Source organism: Anas acuta, chromosome 3 (genome assembly GCF_963932015.1).
Source record: "Anas acuta chromosome 3, bAnaAcu1.1, whole genome shotgun sequence".
Taxonomy (NCBI): domain Eukaryota; kingdom Metazoa; phylum Chordata; class Aves; order Anseriformes; family Anatidae; genus Anas; species Anas acuta.
The window spans coordinates 31,942,226-31,955,849 of NC_088981.1; the positions used below are offsets into that span (position 1 = coordinate 31,942,226).

The 13,624-nt window shown below is 38.0% G+C and overlaps 1 protein-coding gene across 8 annotated transcripts in view; it reads left to right on the plus strand.

Moving 5' to 3' along the window:
* BIRC6 (baculoviral IAP repeat containing 6) overlaps positions 1 to 13,624 on the plus strand; it is a 172,629-nt gene that overhangs the window by 21,856 nt on the left and 137,149 nt on the right. For all 8 annotated transcript variants that reach the window (XM_068676459.1, XM_068676462.1, XM_068676461.1 and 5 more), the window contains exons 8-10: positions 87 to 247; positions 2,302 to 2,360; positions 3,683 to 5,080. In XM_068676459.1, the coding sequence (XP_068532560.1) occupies positions 87 to 247; positions 2,302 to 2,360; positions 3,683 to 5,080 (1,618 nt within the window). The remainder of the gene's footprint in view (positions 1 to 86; positions 248 to 2,301; positions 2,361 to 3,682; positions 5,081 to 13,624) is intronic.

Consider the following 13,624-nt stretch of genomic DNA (forward strand, 5'->3'; position numbering starts at 1 on the left):
TAACTAATTTTTATTAACTAATTACTTCTGATTAAGAATGTATTGATACATGTCAAAGATCTCTTCTGCTTTTTGTTGTTTCTCAGGTCCACTTAAAATTTGAGATCAATGCATATGATCCAGCTATTGTGCAGCAACTTATGTTATCAGGAGAACAGAGCTCAGGGGTTGACTCAAGGAGACCAACACTAGCATGGCTAGAAGATTCATCTAGCTGCTCAGATATACCAAAATTAGAAGGAGACAGGTATGCCACTAAAAAAAAAAAATTTAAAAAAATAGCAATGAGAAATTCTGCTTTGTAAATGGTAAATGCTGTTCCGTTAAGTCATGTTTTGTGAAATGTAACATCGGTATGTGTGGGTTTTTTTTTGAGATTTTAATTCTTTTGTGTCTGTACACAATTCAACACTTGAAAAAAAAATCCATCTTTAAAGCTAGTTCCATTTTAGTTCCACTGTTTCAGGTATTTAATTTCCACTAATAGAGATACCAAATCTTATTGTTGCTCTATGCTGATGTTCCAGAGACAGAAAAGAGCAAGGAATACAAGTTCAGGAATAGCTTTTCATTTTAATTTTGGATTATGTATTTCAGGTTTTGAAAGTGAAGGGTACTTGCAGGCTTTTAGAATGCTTTTGTTTGTTTGTTTGTTTTCTCTGATTGCTTCTCCTTAGTTTCTGCTTATGTTATTCTGAAAATAAATTATGTGGATGTGGTAGGAATTGCTTTCATTTGTACTTTTAACGCATACATACAGACAGTGAGACAGTCCTGTCACAAGCTTTTAAACAAGTTAGAGTATATGCTGACACTTAGTTCCATGTGAGAATAAGCAATATTCTTTCATTTATGCTTCTTACAGTATGATACTGGAAATACATATTAATAAAACTCAAAGAAAAGAGTGAATCATTACAGGAAATCTCAGGACGAAAGTTGTGGGTTATTTTTTTTGAATGTTTCTTCCTAGAAGCAGTATCAGAAAGTAACAGTTCTGCTGCACACACAGGAGTATACTTTTTTTTTTTTTTAAGTTTGGTGTGATTCCTACAGTACTGAAGAACAAATATGAAGCTTGCTGTTTTGAAGAGCATATGTAGAAACATGGGCAGCATTAGGGGATGCTGCCTATAGGCCTAGCAGCCAATCATTACTAACAGCTGCTGAAACTTAGGCTCTGACTGTAGCTTTAGGGCTGTAAACTCCTTGAGAGTTAAAGAATTAAGCCGTTTTTAATTGGTGGTTAATGGATAGTACAATGGTGCTACTCAAGACTAGATTTTTTTCACTCTATTTAATCTTTATGAAGTTTGCTATCACTTTCCCACCCAAGGGGAAGCTGGGTGATGAAGAATTGAATCATTGCTGTCTTTAAGTGAAGGTTGATCAGGTTTGAATTTAAAAAGACTCTCTTTCTTGGGCCTGAGGAGAAAGCATCCAGTTTGTTGAAATGGGGGAATCTGACTGGTACTGAGAGTTGTTATACCCGAAGGTGCAAAGGCACTGCTGTACTTTCTGTATGAAATGGTCTCATAATAGCAAATCATTTTCTTCTATTAGGAAAGCCAGATGGGTTAAAGCTTCATGTATTCTTAGAACTACTGAAGGGCCTATTTCTCTTCAAGAGGGATCTTGACCAGAAACTGCTTTTGTGAAAAAATGACTCATGTGGTCGTATAATTTTTTTAAACAACGTGGTGTTTGTATGCTGTTTCTTTAAGGAAGGGGCTCTGAGAAAGTCAAAATTCATTCAGGTATTTTGAACCATGGAATGAATGCTCATAAGATAGGTGTTGGTAGCTGCTGTGATGTGGGAGAAAGTCAGTACACCTGAGTGGAACGGGACTACCCTGAACCATGACAGCTTCTGGGCTAGGCACAAAATTGCTTGGTAGAATTGGAAACCAGTCTGGCAGCTCCACCTTTCAGCTACTATTTTGAGGAACTTTTGAAGAAGGTGTCATCGTTTTTTCTAAGTATTGAATGTTTGTTTGCTTTTGTGGTTTGTCTGAAAGATTTCTGAGAACTGGCTTTCATTTTCATTCAATTTATGTCTGAATTACGGGGAATACAATAGTAGAATGAGGCAAATTGGAAACCGGTCTGCTGGCTCAATTACTGAGGAAAAAAATCATGATGTTTGTGTCTGACATCCAGCAATGGATATACAATACTGACTAAAAGAAACGCAGGATAATAACCAACATTTGATTCTCTTTACCCTTTTTTTTCCTAATTTATTGAAAAATAGGAATGCAGCGACAGTGTACATGGTGTCATTCATAAATTTTTTTTCAGTGATGACCTACTGGAGGATTCGGACAGTGAAGAGCATTCCAGATCAGAATCTGTGACAGGTAGGTTATATTTGCTCTGTATAGTACTTTAGAGATCAGAAAGAAAATTGTTTTTCTCAGGCTCTTAAGAAATCCTTGTCAAAAGCAAAGGATATGTATTCATAGTATTTGGGGGGGGAGGAAGAAAAAAAATGACCTGAAACAGTGCCAATAGTTAAGTCATTATTTGTGTGGTGGGAGAGAGTAGATACAGGGGAGAGAAAAAAAAATCACTTTGGTTAATAAATGTCTTATTTGACAACAAGCATTGCTTATCTTGCTGTCAATAAAACACACAAACCAAGTTAAAGGAACTTACTTAGAACAGGAACAAATTAGAGCTGCACAAAACCCTTTAAATTCAGAGGACTGCTAAAGAAAGTTCCTCCATCTTGATTGTTTCTCTGTATGTATGGATTCTGATAGAAATTTATTTATTTTCTCATCCTGAACAAAGCTTTCAAATGGAAGCAGTACAAAGCTATATATGGTGTTTGCATTATTTTCTTAGAGGTCTAATCAGAAATTTTGATGGGTGGGACGATTGCATGCTTGCTTTTCATAGTTCGTTTACACTGCTTAATCAAAAGCAGCAGGGAAGGAAGTAAAGAACATGTGCATGTGCATACACACAAGGGAAAAAAAGACTTGACATTTTTTTCAGCGCAAGTATTTATGAAGATGATGCTTTATCATTTATGCTTCAGTCTCAGCTGGATTTTTCCTTTGTAATCAATTAAATTTTCGCATTACTTAATTGAACTCTTCTGATTCACTGTAATTCTTGCAGTGCTGTTTAATTTCATCATGCCCATCTGAACACTGTTGTGTTTTATAGCAGCTGAGCGAGCTCTTCATATTGTCTGTTACGTGGTGGTAACTCAAGCTTTAGAATAAAATTAAGTGTTTTACAGCTGAGATTGGAGAACGAATCTGCTGAGTTGGAGATTGTCCATGGTGCTGGGCTGGCTAGGAAGAGGGGTGGTACAGGGTGGAACATGAAATGAATCGACTGGATTGGTTGGGTTTTAGTGTGGTGGTCTAACCTGTGTAAAATAATTGTTGAAAAGATCTTACTGTTTACCAGGAGAGCTATTGTCCTGTTTTCTTTACTTTCACTCTTGTTGATAAAACTTGGGGAGCCATTAGCCTATGTAGAAGAATGTTTCTAGACCTTTTGTCTTGTTTCATGACTAACAAGTCTTGATCTTACAGAATGTTACAACATACTGAAACTGTAGAGCAGAAATTTTTCCTTAATTATGAGAATAAGTCCACAATACATGTAATGTGATTCCTTTTTATTTTTAAACATATACTACATTAATCATTTCTGTTTAAAGGGCATACATCACAAAAAGAAACTATGGAAGTCAGCCTTGATATAACAGCTCTCAGCATTCTTCAGCAACCTGAGAAACTGCAGTGGGAAATTGTTGCAAATGTTCTGGAAGACACGGTTAAGGATCTAGAAGAACTCGGTGCAAATCCCTGTTTGGCCAACTGTAAGAGTGAAAAGATGAAGGAAAAACATCTGGAACAACACAACATTCCCTTTCCTTGTTTATTAGCTGGAGGTCTCTTAACATACAAATCACCCGCTACCTCTCCTGTTAGCAGTAACTCTCAGCGGTCACTGGATGGCTTAAGCAGGACTCGAGGTGAGAGTGTCTCGGAACAGGGATCAACTGACAATGAATCCTGCACTAACTCAGAACTGAATTCCCCTCTGGTAAGGAGGACTTTACCTGTATTGCTGCTATACAGCATTAAGGAGTCTGATGAAAAAGCAGGAAAACTTTTTTCACAGATGAACAATATTATGAGTAAAAGTATGCATGATGATGGTTTCACAGTTCCACAGATCATTGAAATGGAGCTGGACAGTCAGGAACAGTTGCTGTTACAGGATCCCCCTGTGACTTACATTCAGCAGTTTGCAGATGCTGCGGCCAACCTAACTTCTCCGGACTCGGACAAGTGGAGCTCTATGGTTCCCAAGCCTGGGACTTTGGTTCAGTGCCTGCGTCTGCCAAAGTTTGCAGAGGAGGAGAACCTGTGTGTAGATTCAATCACTCCTTGTGCAGATGGAGTTCATTTGTTAGTAGGACTGCGGACTTGTCCTGTCGAATCTCTGAGTGCAATAAATCAAGTAGAGGCCTTGAATAATTTAAATAAATTAAACTCGGCACTATGTAATAGAAGGAAGGGTGAAATAGAATCAAGTCTTGCTGTAGTGAATGGCACAAGTATCGATGTAATCCAACATGAGTCACCAGCAGATGTACCAACAACTCCTTTAATAATTCAGCCTGAACAGAGAAGTGTTAGCGGTGGATACCTAGTGCTTTATAAAATGAATTATGCCACTAGAATAGTTACTCTAGAGGAGGAACCAGTAAAAATCCAGCATATCAAAGACCCCCAAGACACAATTACCTCAATGATTTTGCTCCCACCAGATATATTGGATAATCGAGAGGATGACTGTGAGGAACCTGTAGAGGAAATGCAATTAACTTCTAAAAATGGCAATGGGAGAGAGAGAAGATCTGAGATTTCCACTCTTGGGCACCTGGTAATAACTACTCAGGGAGGATATGTAAAAATACTAGATCTTTCGAACTTCGAAATTCTGGCCAAAGTGGAGCCACCTAAAAAAGAGGGCACTGAGGAACCAGATATGTTTGTCTCTGTGATATACTGTTCGGGCACAGACAGATTATGTGCGTGCACCAAAGGTAAGACTCTTTTTAATATGTTTTTTAATGCTTTATATTGCTGTGTTTGGATTGTATTATAGAATGTAAGATGGTAGGCTATAAATTTCAAGATAGTAATAGGCAAATGCCGTTGAATTTACCTACAGTTTACTTTCGTTCTAGAGAGTGTGGGCTCCATTCCTCCTCTTAAATGTGGATTTTCATGTCTAAAATGGGGATTACTCTTGGGTATGTCCTGTCCTGGTTGCGTATTGGTTAATGTTGCTGTAGCATCACAGATCTGCTTAAATCCAAAACAAAAGGATTTTTTTAATGTAATTATTTCTGTGCTGGAGATAGGTGCTTCAGAAAAATGTTTTCTGTAAGTATTGGAGATATTCTAGAGAGCAGAGAAGGTGATGCTTTTGTACCTCAATTCAGTGATAAGTTAATAAGATTGTGTCTTCTTTCAGATTGGGCTGCTAGTTCTGTTTAGGCCTTTTTGCAATTGGAATTATTCTGTCTTGGCTCTGAGAGCCAGGACCATGTATGTGGGATTGTTAAATCCTTTTTAAGAAACACAGTACATTTTGGGGGGTAAAGGGCAGGTGGGCGAGGAGCCTAACTGAAGTCCAGCTGATTGCTGCTTCACAGGAGAAGAGCTGAACCTGTCCCTACAACCCTGAATTTCTCTGTATGCCAATGTCCCATATAGCTCTCCTGCACTCGAATGCAGCTATGGTGGACATGCTTAGTCTCTTTAAGTGCTAAGCTGAAGGGATGGTTCACACGATATAGAGGAACTCCCACAAATACCATGTTGAACTTTATCTCCACCAGAATTTCAGTTGTCACATTTACACCTTTCTCGGTTGCATCATGTTAATTAGGTAGTCTTCAGATGAGTGGCTGTTAAATCGGGCCTACTTGTTTTTTCTGATAGTCTAGTTTATTGTAAAAATTTTGTCTGCTAAGGACTCTGTATTTATCATATACCTGCTGTGAGTTTTGGCACTGGAAACTTTATATTTACTGCTTTAATACGGTTGAAAGCATTGAGTATTAGCAACTAGTATTGATATGTACAGATTGCCAATGGAAACATTTGGATTTATTGCATTGTCCTATTTTGGTAGAAACAGCTAATAAACTGTTTGAGCTTTATTTAATAATGCGCATTTTTTCCTAGTTAAAATGGAACTCTAACCCAAAGATTAATTGCTTTTGAAAACTATATGTATCATGTAGATATTTCATATATAAAATAATTATATATATATATACATAAATATAATACATGTCATGTTTTTAACTCTACTGGTCAAACATCAAGTCTCATATAAAAACAACCTTGCTAAGCATTTTCCCACAGGATGGTACTGCTATTCATTTAATTCTCACATGAAATCTATTCTGTCTGTCTTGTGTTTAAGGCTAATGACAGAAGTTAAGGGGCTTGCTGTTTCTGTGCATGCTATTTTCCCATCCAGTGTTAGTGTGTATGGTAATGATGTTCTTGTTGCGTTTGGTATTACCTAAACCTGTTTTGGGACCTTGGATGCAAGACGCAGGTCTGTTGATCTGGGAGCATTTATTCTGTGTGTGTAGGAGTATTTGTCTCTTCTGCCTTTATAATCACCACTTCTGTTACTGACTGGAGTTTGTCTTCCTCATAATAGGCAAGCACATCATTCTGTTTTTTCAGTAGAAACCTCTTTATTTTTTTCTGAGAGTGCTATAGTGTCCATTTAGTAATTTATAAATTCCTTCGCCTGCAAGTTCTTTTGTTCTTGCTGCCTTTAAGATAACTGGGATTTTCTTTTTGTTCTGTGGTCCTGCAAACCACAGGCATTTGTTCCTCTGCCATCAAATTTCTTCTTTTGAATGTAGTACTTCAATAACTCTTCAATTTTTTATTCATTGATTGTTCTTGCCTTTAATTTACACCCACATTGCCTCTATTTAGAACTTTTTTTTTGTTGTTCTGCAACCATTTTAAAATGAATTTCAAAAATATTTTGGTTGTTTAAATATCTTGAAGTTTGTATTTGCATTTTGTTCACTTCTGCTTATATAGTTTTTTCTCTTTTGAGAAATTAAGTACAAAGTCATCACAAATGTTTAGGGACCAATATTCATTAGAGGTCTGGATTTCAGGATCTGATACAAGATACATCTGAAACCTTAGAGTCCTAGTATTTCATGTGGAATTTGGAGCTTTATAAAGAATGATCTGATCTTAAGTATAAATAACAGTACTCTAGAAAACTCAGAAATACTAAAAGAAAGAGCAAACCAAAAAGCTCAACTATTTATTTAACTTCTTCCATTCTATATCTAGGTGTATATTTGAATGACAATGTAAGGAATAGATTTCCCTTAACTTGCGTTCAGTCCTTTAATCCTGCTACTGTAAGTGGGTAAAATTGCTTGCTTATCTGCCAGATGGCCAAAAAGATTTTTCATTATTTTATCTTAAGTGCAGTTTTCTTAGGCTTCTTCCAAAATCCCTTTGCAGTCTTTGCTCTTCTGTCTTAACTACCATGTAGGGGATGTGGCTGCAGTCAGACCGTGTAAGGAAGACTGGTGTTGAAAGGAGAAGGGCCACATTCACTGGTGTATTGAATGTTAATCCTAGCAGGTAGCTTGCAGTGCAGTGACGCAGGTGAACATGTTAAGTAAATGCTTTTGAACAAACATGCACTGGAAGTGCTTGGAGGTCATGGGAAAAGCGTTCAAGAATATGGGCTGAGCAGTATGTTCTTTACTATTTACTTGCTCAGGTGGTGGGAGAAGGTACTTGAACATCTCCAAGTTTTGGATGTAGAAAAGCCAACTCTCTCCTGTTCCAGCAGAAGATGCTTGTTGACATGCTAGCATCCTTGGTAGATCATAATTCTCTCTGTAGCTGCCCTTAAGATATAACTGGAAAAAAATATATTTGTGTGAATGGGTGTTTCAGGCTTTGAATGTTTTTATGTAAAGATGTTTTCGACTTGCATTTGACGTCAATCATCTTTGTGGGTTGGGAATAATTATGCTTATCCCACTTAAAAATATTGCACCTTGGTGTCAGCCTCAGGTGCTTCTCCGTGAAGGAGTGTCTGTAGTTGACCTCTGGGGTGAGGTGGTGAAGTATATTCTTGGTTCCAGTTCTGTCAAGCAGAGAATAGACTTTAATCTCCGTGTTTTGCTTTCTTCTCTTACCCTTGGCCAAGGTAAACTATGGTTAATATCCCTCTTAGCAGTGCTTTGTTATCACTTGGGGCTGTTAAACATTTTTGCATCATGTCATTAATATGAAACTTGGCTTAAATTCAGTAGCATCCAAAATATGCTTTATTATTAAACTCTGCAGCGGGCTCACAGCAGTGGAGTGGCCTTCTAGTGGTACTTGACCTCTATGATCTGGTGTTTAAGAGGACCAGATATAATTTGTTTTGGATGGGTAAATTTCAAGGGCAACAGTTATCGCCGCACTCTTTAAATCTGTTTTCATCTAATCATTTTTCTTCTAACTATTGCAGGCCTACCAAAGATTGCTTAAGTGAACAGTCCACACCATGCGTTCTACTATTTTCTTTTCTTGTTTTGGGATGTTTCCTTAGCCATTCACTGCTACCGATGTTAGGAACTTCAATATCTGAAGCTTTCTGAAGAAATATTATCAAGTAGGAAAGTGGAGTGGCATTTCAAATAAATCAAATGCTCTCAGAAGTAGAAACTTTCAGGGTGTTGCTATGATAAATAAAGCAAGTACTTTTCACCTAGACTGTATGATTAAGTAGGTGCTAAAATCTGTACAGTGGCTCTGGAGTGCTTGAGTATGTTCAAGTCAGTGAAGTATTCTTGGATTGTGCTCACCTGAAATTTGCAATCTAATTCTTTCACAAATCTACTTTTGAAATATCCATAGCAAGTGAAGGTTTTGCAGTAAATCATTTCCATATTGATCCCCTTGAAAATGTTAGTATTTGGTTTTGCATTTCATCTAGCAAAAGTCTCAACAGAAGGTTGATTTGTTTTAAAAAATGATTCTTCAGTAGTTCCCTAAATTAATGTAGTTAATGTTTTCAGTTTAATTATTGAAGTAGTTTGGGGAAAAGCAGTGGGAAGAAGAAAGTTTTCTTCTTGTTATCATCATAAGAAGGAGGAACTTTACTGCTTTTTTATTCTAGCAATCCTCTTTTCTACCCATGTTGCTTCCCAGCTCCATTTGCAGTTGCATAACCAGCTTCTTGCATGTCATGTTTTCTGGAGTACATTGGATCAGTTCTGGTGGATATTGTCTTTTTCTAATTACTCAAAAAAAGGAAACGTTAAAGAAGACCACAAACATTGTATGTAACCCATCCTGCACGTTAATACCTTAGCAGTTGTTTTATATGTTCATCTATAAGCTCTTTTTTCTTTAGATGTCTATTTTGCCATGTTTTGGGGCATTTGTTTTGTGTACCTAATTTTGCCCAGTTCTTGCCTGCAGTGCTGCGTTATAACAGGAGTTTTTGTCACTCTCCTTTGCTGAGAAAGTAGCGATTTTTTCAGGCTGAAGCTTGGTCTTGTCAAAAATTGAGTTGTATGTGCTAATATTTCTTGTAGCAAGCTTGACAGAACTGGATGGCACTTCCACACATTTGAGAACAAACACCACCAAATTTTGTGCCACTCAGTTATAACAAATTTATTGCTCTTGAGCTGTATGGAGTGTATTTATCACTCTCTCTAGCTTTTTTTCTGTTTTTGTTTTCATGTCTTATTTGTCTCTGTCACTGGGCTTTGTCAGCCTTGTGCATTAACATATTTGAAGTTGAGGAATCAGTCAAGTGTTTTCAATTTTCTGCCTTCATAGGCGATGGGATCTAATGGGGATGGGAGGGACTGAGTTTTTTTGCCAGAATTATTGTTGGAAATGATCCTAAGGAGATCATCTCAAGGTCAGGATCAATTACACATACCCTTTCAGAAGGAGATCAACCTGTTTTTGAGGTTCTTCTGCATTGGAGAGGTAACAGCCTATTCACAGAATTTCTTCTAATGCACAATGTCCTTGATGAATTCTTTTTTTCTGGTCTCTAGTCTGTATTATCTGTGCTGATTGGAGTCAGTTGTGCCGTCCTTAATTGACATGGCAAAGATCCCTACAAAAGGGAGTGGGGACCTCAAGTCATTTGTTTTCATCAGCTCAATACCTCAGTTGTTTTAAACTTCCCTCAGGGGCTTTGAAAGAAGAAAAAAAAAAAACAAGTATTGCACTCCCTTCCCAAAAGATCTTCTCAAGTCCACATGCTTCTTGACCCAGAAACAGCCACAGTAATCCTACAGATGTCTTTAAAGGAATTCTTCTTTTCTGTTTAATAACTGCGCTCTGTACATACTGTCTGTGCATGTACACACTAGGACGTTTGCACTTTGGAGCAGGAAGCTGAATCGGGTTCATCTTATGACTCACAAGAACCTCTTTTACAGAACTGCTGGCTAGCTGATTTTCCGTTTTCCCATAATAATGCATTTAATTATTCCTTGCCCGGCTTGGTAGCTTTCACTCGTCTCTAGTCAATCACATTCTATTTTTTCGTGACCCAGGATGGAATTTTACAGCTGAAATGTCCAAGAATAGAGAAAATTCTGTTAGAGCGAGGCTTTGGGAAGCTTTCTTGGGGAAATCTTACAGGTGTTCCAAACTGGTATGTAGGAACCAACCCTTGTTTATTGGCTAGTTGCCTGTGGTATGGCTTAGTGGTCTTAATGCCCTTATCTTTGGGGTATTGGTTGATTGTGTGCTTGTGTTGTGATAGCTGTCGACATCTGTGTCATTGTTCCAAGTTCCTGCCAAGATGCAGGACACCTTCAGTGTATCAAACACTTTGCCAGATTGGCTTCGACTGCAGTGGCCTCATCTCTGACATGTCCTCTAACTTGTGCCAATGCTGCCTTCCTGGAACTGATCACTGGTGTGATGGAAGGAAGCTTGGGATTCATTTGGATGGACTTCTGATTGTTACATTCCGTTTGTGTAACTAACCCACCAGGTTCTTGAGTCTGAGCAAGTTACAGATTTTAAATATAGTTCAGAATTAAACTAGAGGCAGGCACTGACCTATTCTCCTTAATCACCAGTGATAGGACCTACAGGAATGGTGTCATGCTGAGGCAGGGGAAGTTTAGGCTGGACATCAGGAAGAGGTTCCTCATCGAGAGTGTGATCATACCCTGGAACAGGCTTCCTAGGGAAGCAGTCACTGCAGCAAGCCTGTCTGAATTTAAGAAGTGATTGGACTGTGCGTTTAGTCACATGGTCTAACATTTTGAGTAGACCTGTGTGGTGCCAGGAGTTGGACTTGATGATCCTTATGGGTCCCTTCCAACTCGGGGTATTCTATGATTCTATGACTCTACCCATGTTTTTAATGCTCTACCTGCTATTTTCAGGAAATACAGTGATACTGTTTTCTAATTCTCCTTTATGATCACTGAGAAAGTCAGTGTGAACTTTAATGTCTCCTTGCTAGTGCAACAGAAGCATTTGTCATCTCTGTCCAAAATTGATACAAGCATTGAAGTCTTCAGGTAAACTACTAATTACTCATCCAGTACTTTATAATTCTAGTAGTAAACATCGTGAGTCCCTTTCAGTCTGGTAGTACATACCACGAGCAAGTAAGAACTCAAATAAACAAGTAAGCAAATAAATAAATAAATAAAGCAAGGATGACAAATCAACATTGACTTTTGCACAGATTTTTTTTCCTGGCACTTGACTACAGGAGCTATGGTAACACTACAACAAATAAGCAGGCATCGTCAGAAGGTCATCCTGAGATGTTCTGTGAGAACAACCACCTCTTTTGTGACACAGAAGCAAAGCCACCTGCAGGGTTTTGGAAAGCTTGCACAGGCACTAATTAATTTATAGGCTAATACAGTATCGCTGATGTTCATGATGAAGTTTTTTTACAGAAATGTGTTAAAAACAATAAATAAGTGAGACATTTCAAGTTTAGCACAGAGATTTTCTTCGAAGAGTGGTGGAGCCTTCTAGGAATTCAGGGACTTGCTCTTCTTCTTGTAGTGTGGCTAAAATCATAAGGCTGTTTTTTGCTGCTGTTAATCAGCAGTACTTGCTACTATTACCAATTAGCAATTTATTGGCAGCTAATTCATTAGCTAATGATCAATTCCAGCATGATCAATTCCAAAATGATTGTTGGTTAAAACAAAACAAATCCAACCACCTACAGATTGAGTAGACCTTGGCATCACGTTCCCTTAGACAAGCCCACAACTTCCCTGTCTCCTGCTCTGAGCCATAAAACTGGTAAATGGCCAGGTCAGTCTGAACTTCCATTTCACTCGGCTGTGCTATTTTCCAGGACAGGAGGTTCTCGGGTTTTGATCACTGAGATCACATAGATCATGGATCTTTGGGCAGTAAACAGAATGGGAAAGAACTGAGGTTTGGCTTACCACCAAACGGAGCTGAGTTTCCTAACATGTCCCTAATTCTCATTGTTCAAGAAAATTGCTGTGTGGTTGTGAGCTATATAATGTTAATTGCCATAATTGTGAGCAATATAATCTTAAGGAAGCTCACTCTAAGCATTATTTACTAGAACTATTCTTTTTTTTCTCTGCTCTTGGCATCTACTGCTGACATACTGTTCTGCATCGGGGTGGGTGTATGGAGGGCAGAAGAGGCAGTGTGGGCTTCTTATGGGATTTCTGTAAAAAAAAGCCCAATAGGAAATGGCTTAGTGGCTTAATAAAATAACTGTTTTAAAGAGATAAACTGAAAAGAAAATGCAGATGGTAAATCTTACGTCCCTTCAGACACCAGGAGCCCTATTCTCATGCAGTATCACTCTGACCCCACAGCATGTAGCATCAATTCTGGCCATTGGGCGGTTCCTCCTTTTTGGTGATTCAAGCTCTAATAGTCCTCTTTTTATTCAGTCTTGTTAAAACAGTAATGTTATTAAGGTGTTTTTAATGGGTCTTTCTTACTGAGATCCAGTAAAACCTTGCACCATCTCTCTTTGTGCCTTAATCTCTGTGTGTTTCACTTCCTCCTGCTCCCCCAGTGCAAAACATGGACCTGCTGATTATGCTTTTATTTTGGATTTTTATTACCTACATTATCTCAAGTTTGTTTGTTTGTTTCAGTTGACCTGGACAGTTTGCCTAGCAAGGTTTTTCATAACGAGTCAGGTGCTGAAGGGCATTCTGCTATCAATTTTCAGAAAAAAAAAGGCAAAAAAAAATAGAAGGCCTTCCAGGATTTCTTTTTTCTCTATATATATTCCAGTAATTGGGATTTTTGTGACTACTAAAACTGTTAAAAACATTTTTCCATGACCTTACTTTTTTTCTCAGTGATTTCTCTGTTTACCACCAGCGATAGGCACAGATGAATTCTGTCATTTATGATGGGCAACTTCATTGAATGATTTCAGGATTCCACCAATACATTTTGTCCACTGAATATTTTGGAATTGCCCTTCTGACTGTTGTACTGACCGGTGTTGTTATTCGAAGTCTGTTAAAAGATATGAAGAGCCCTTTATTTAGGAGAGTTCAGCGGGAAAA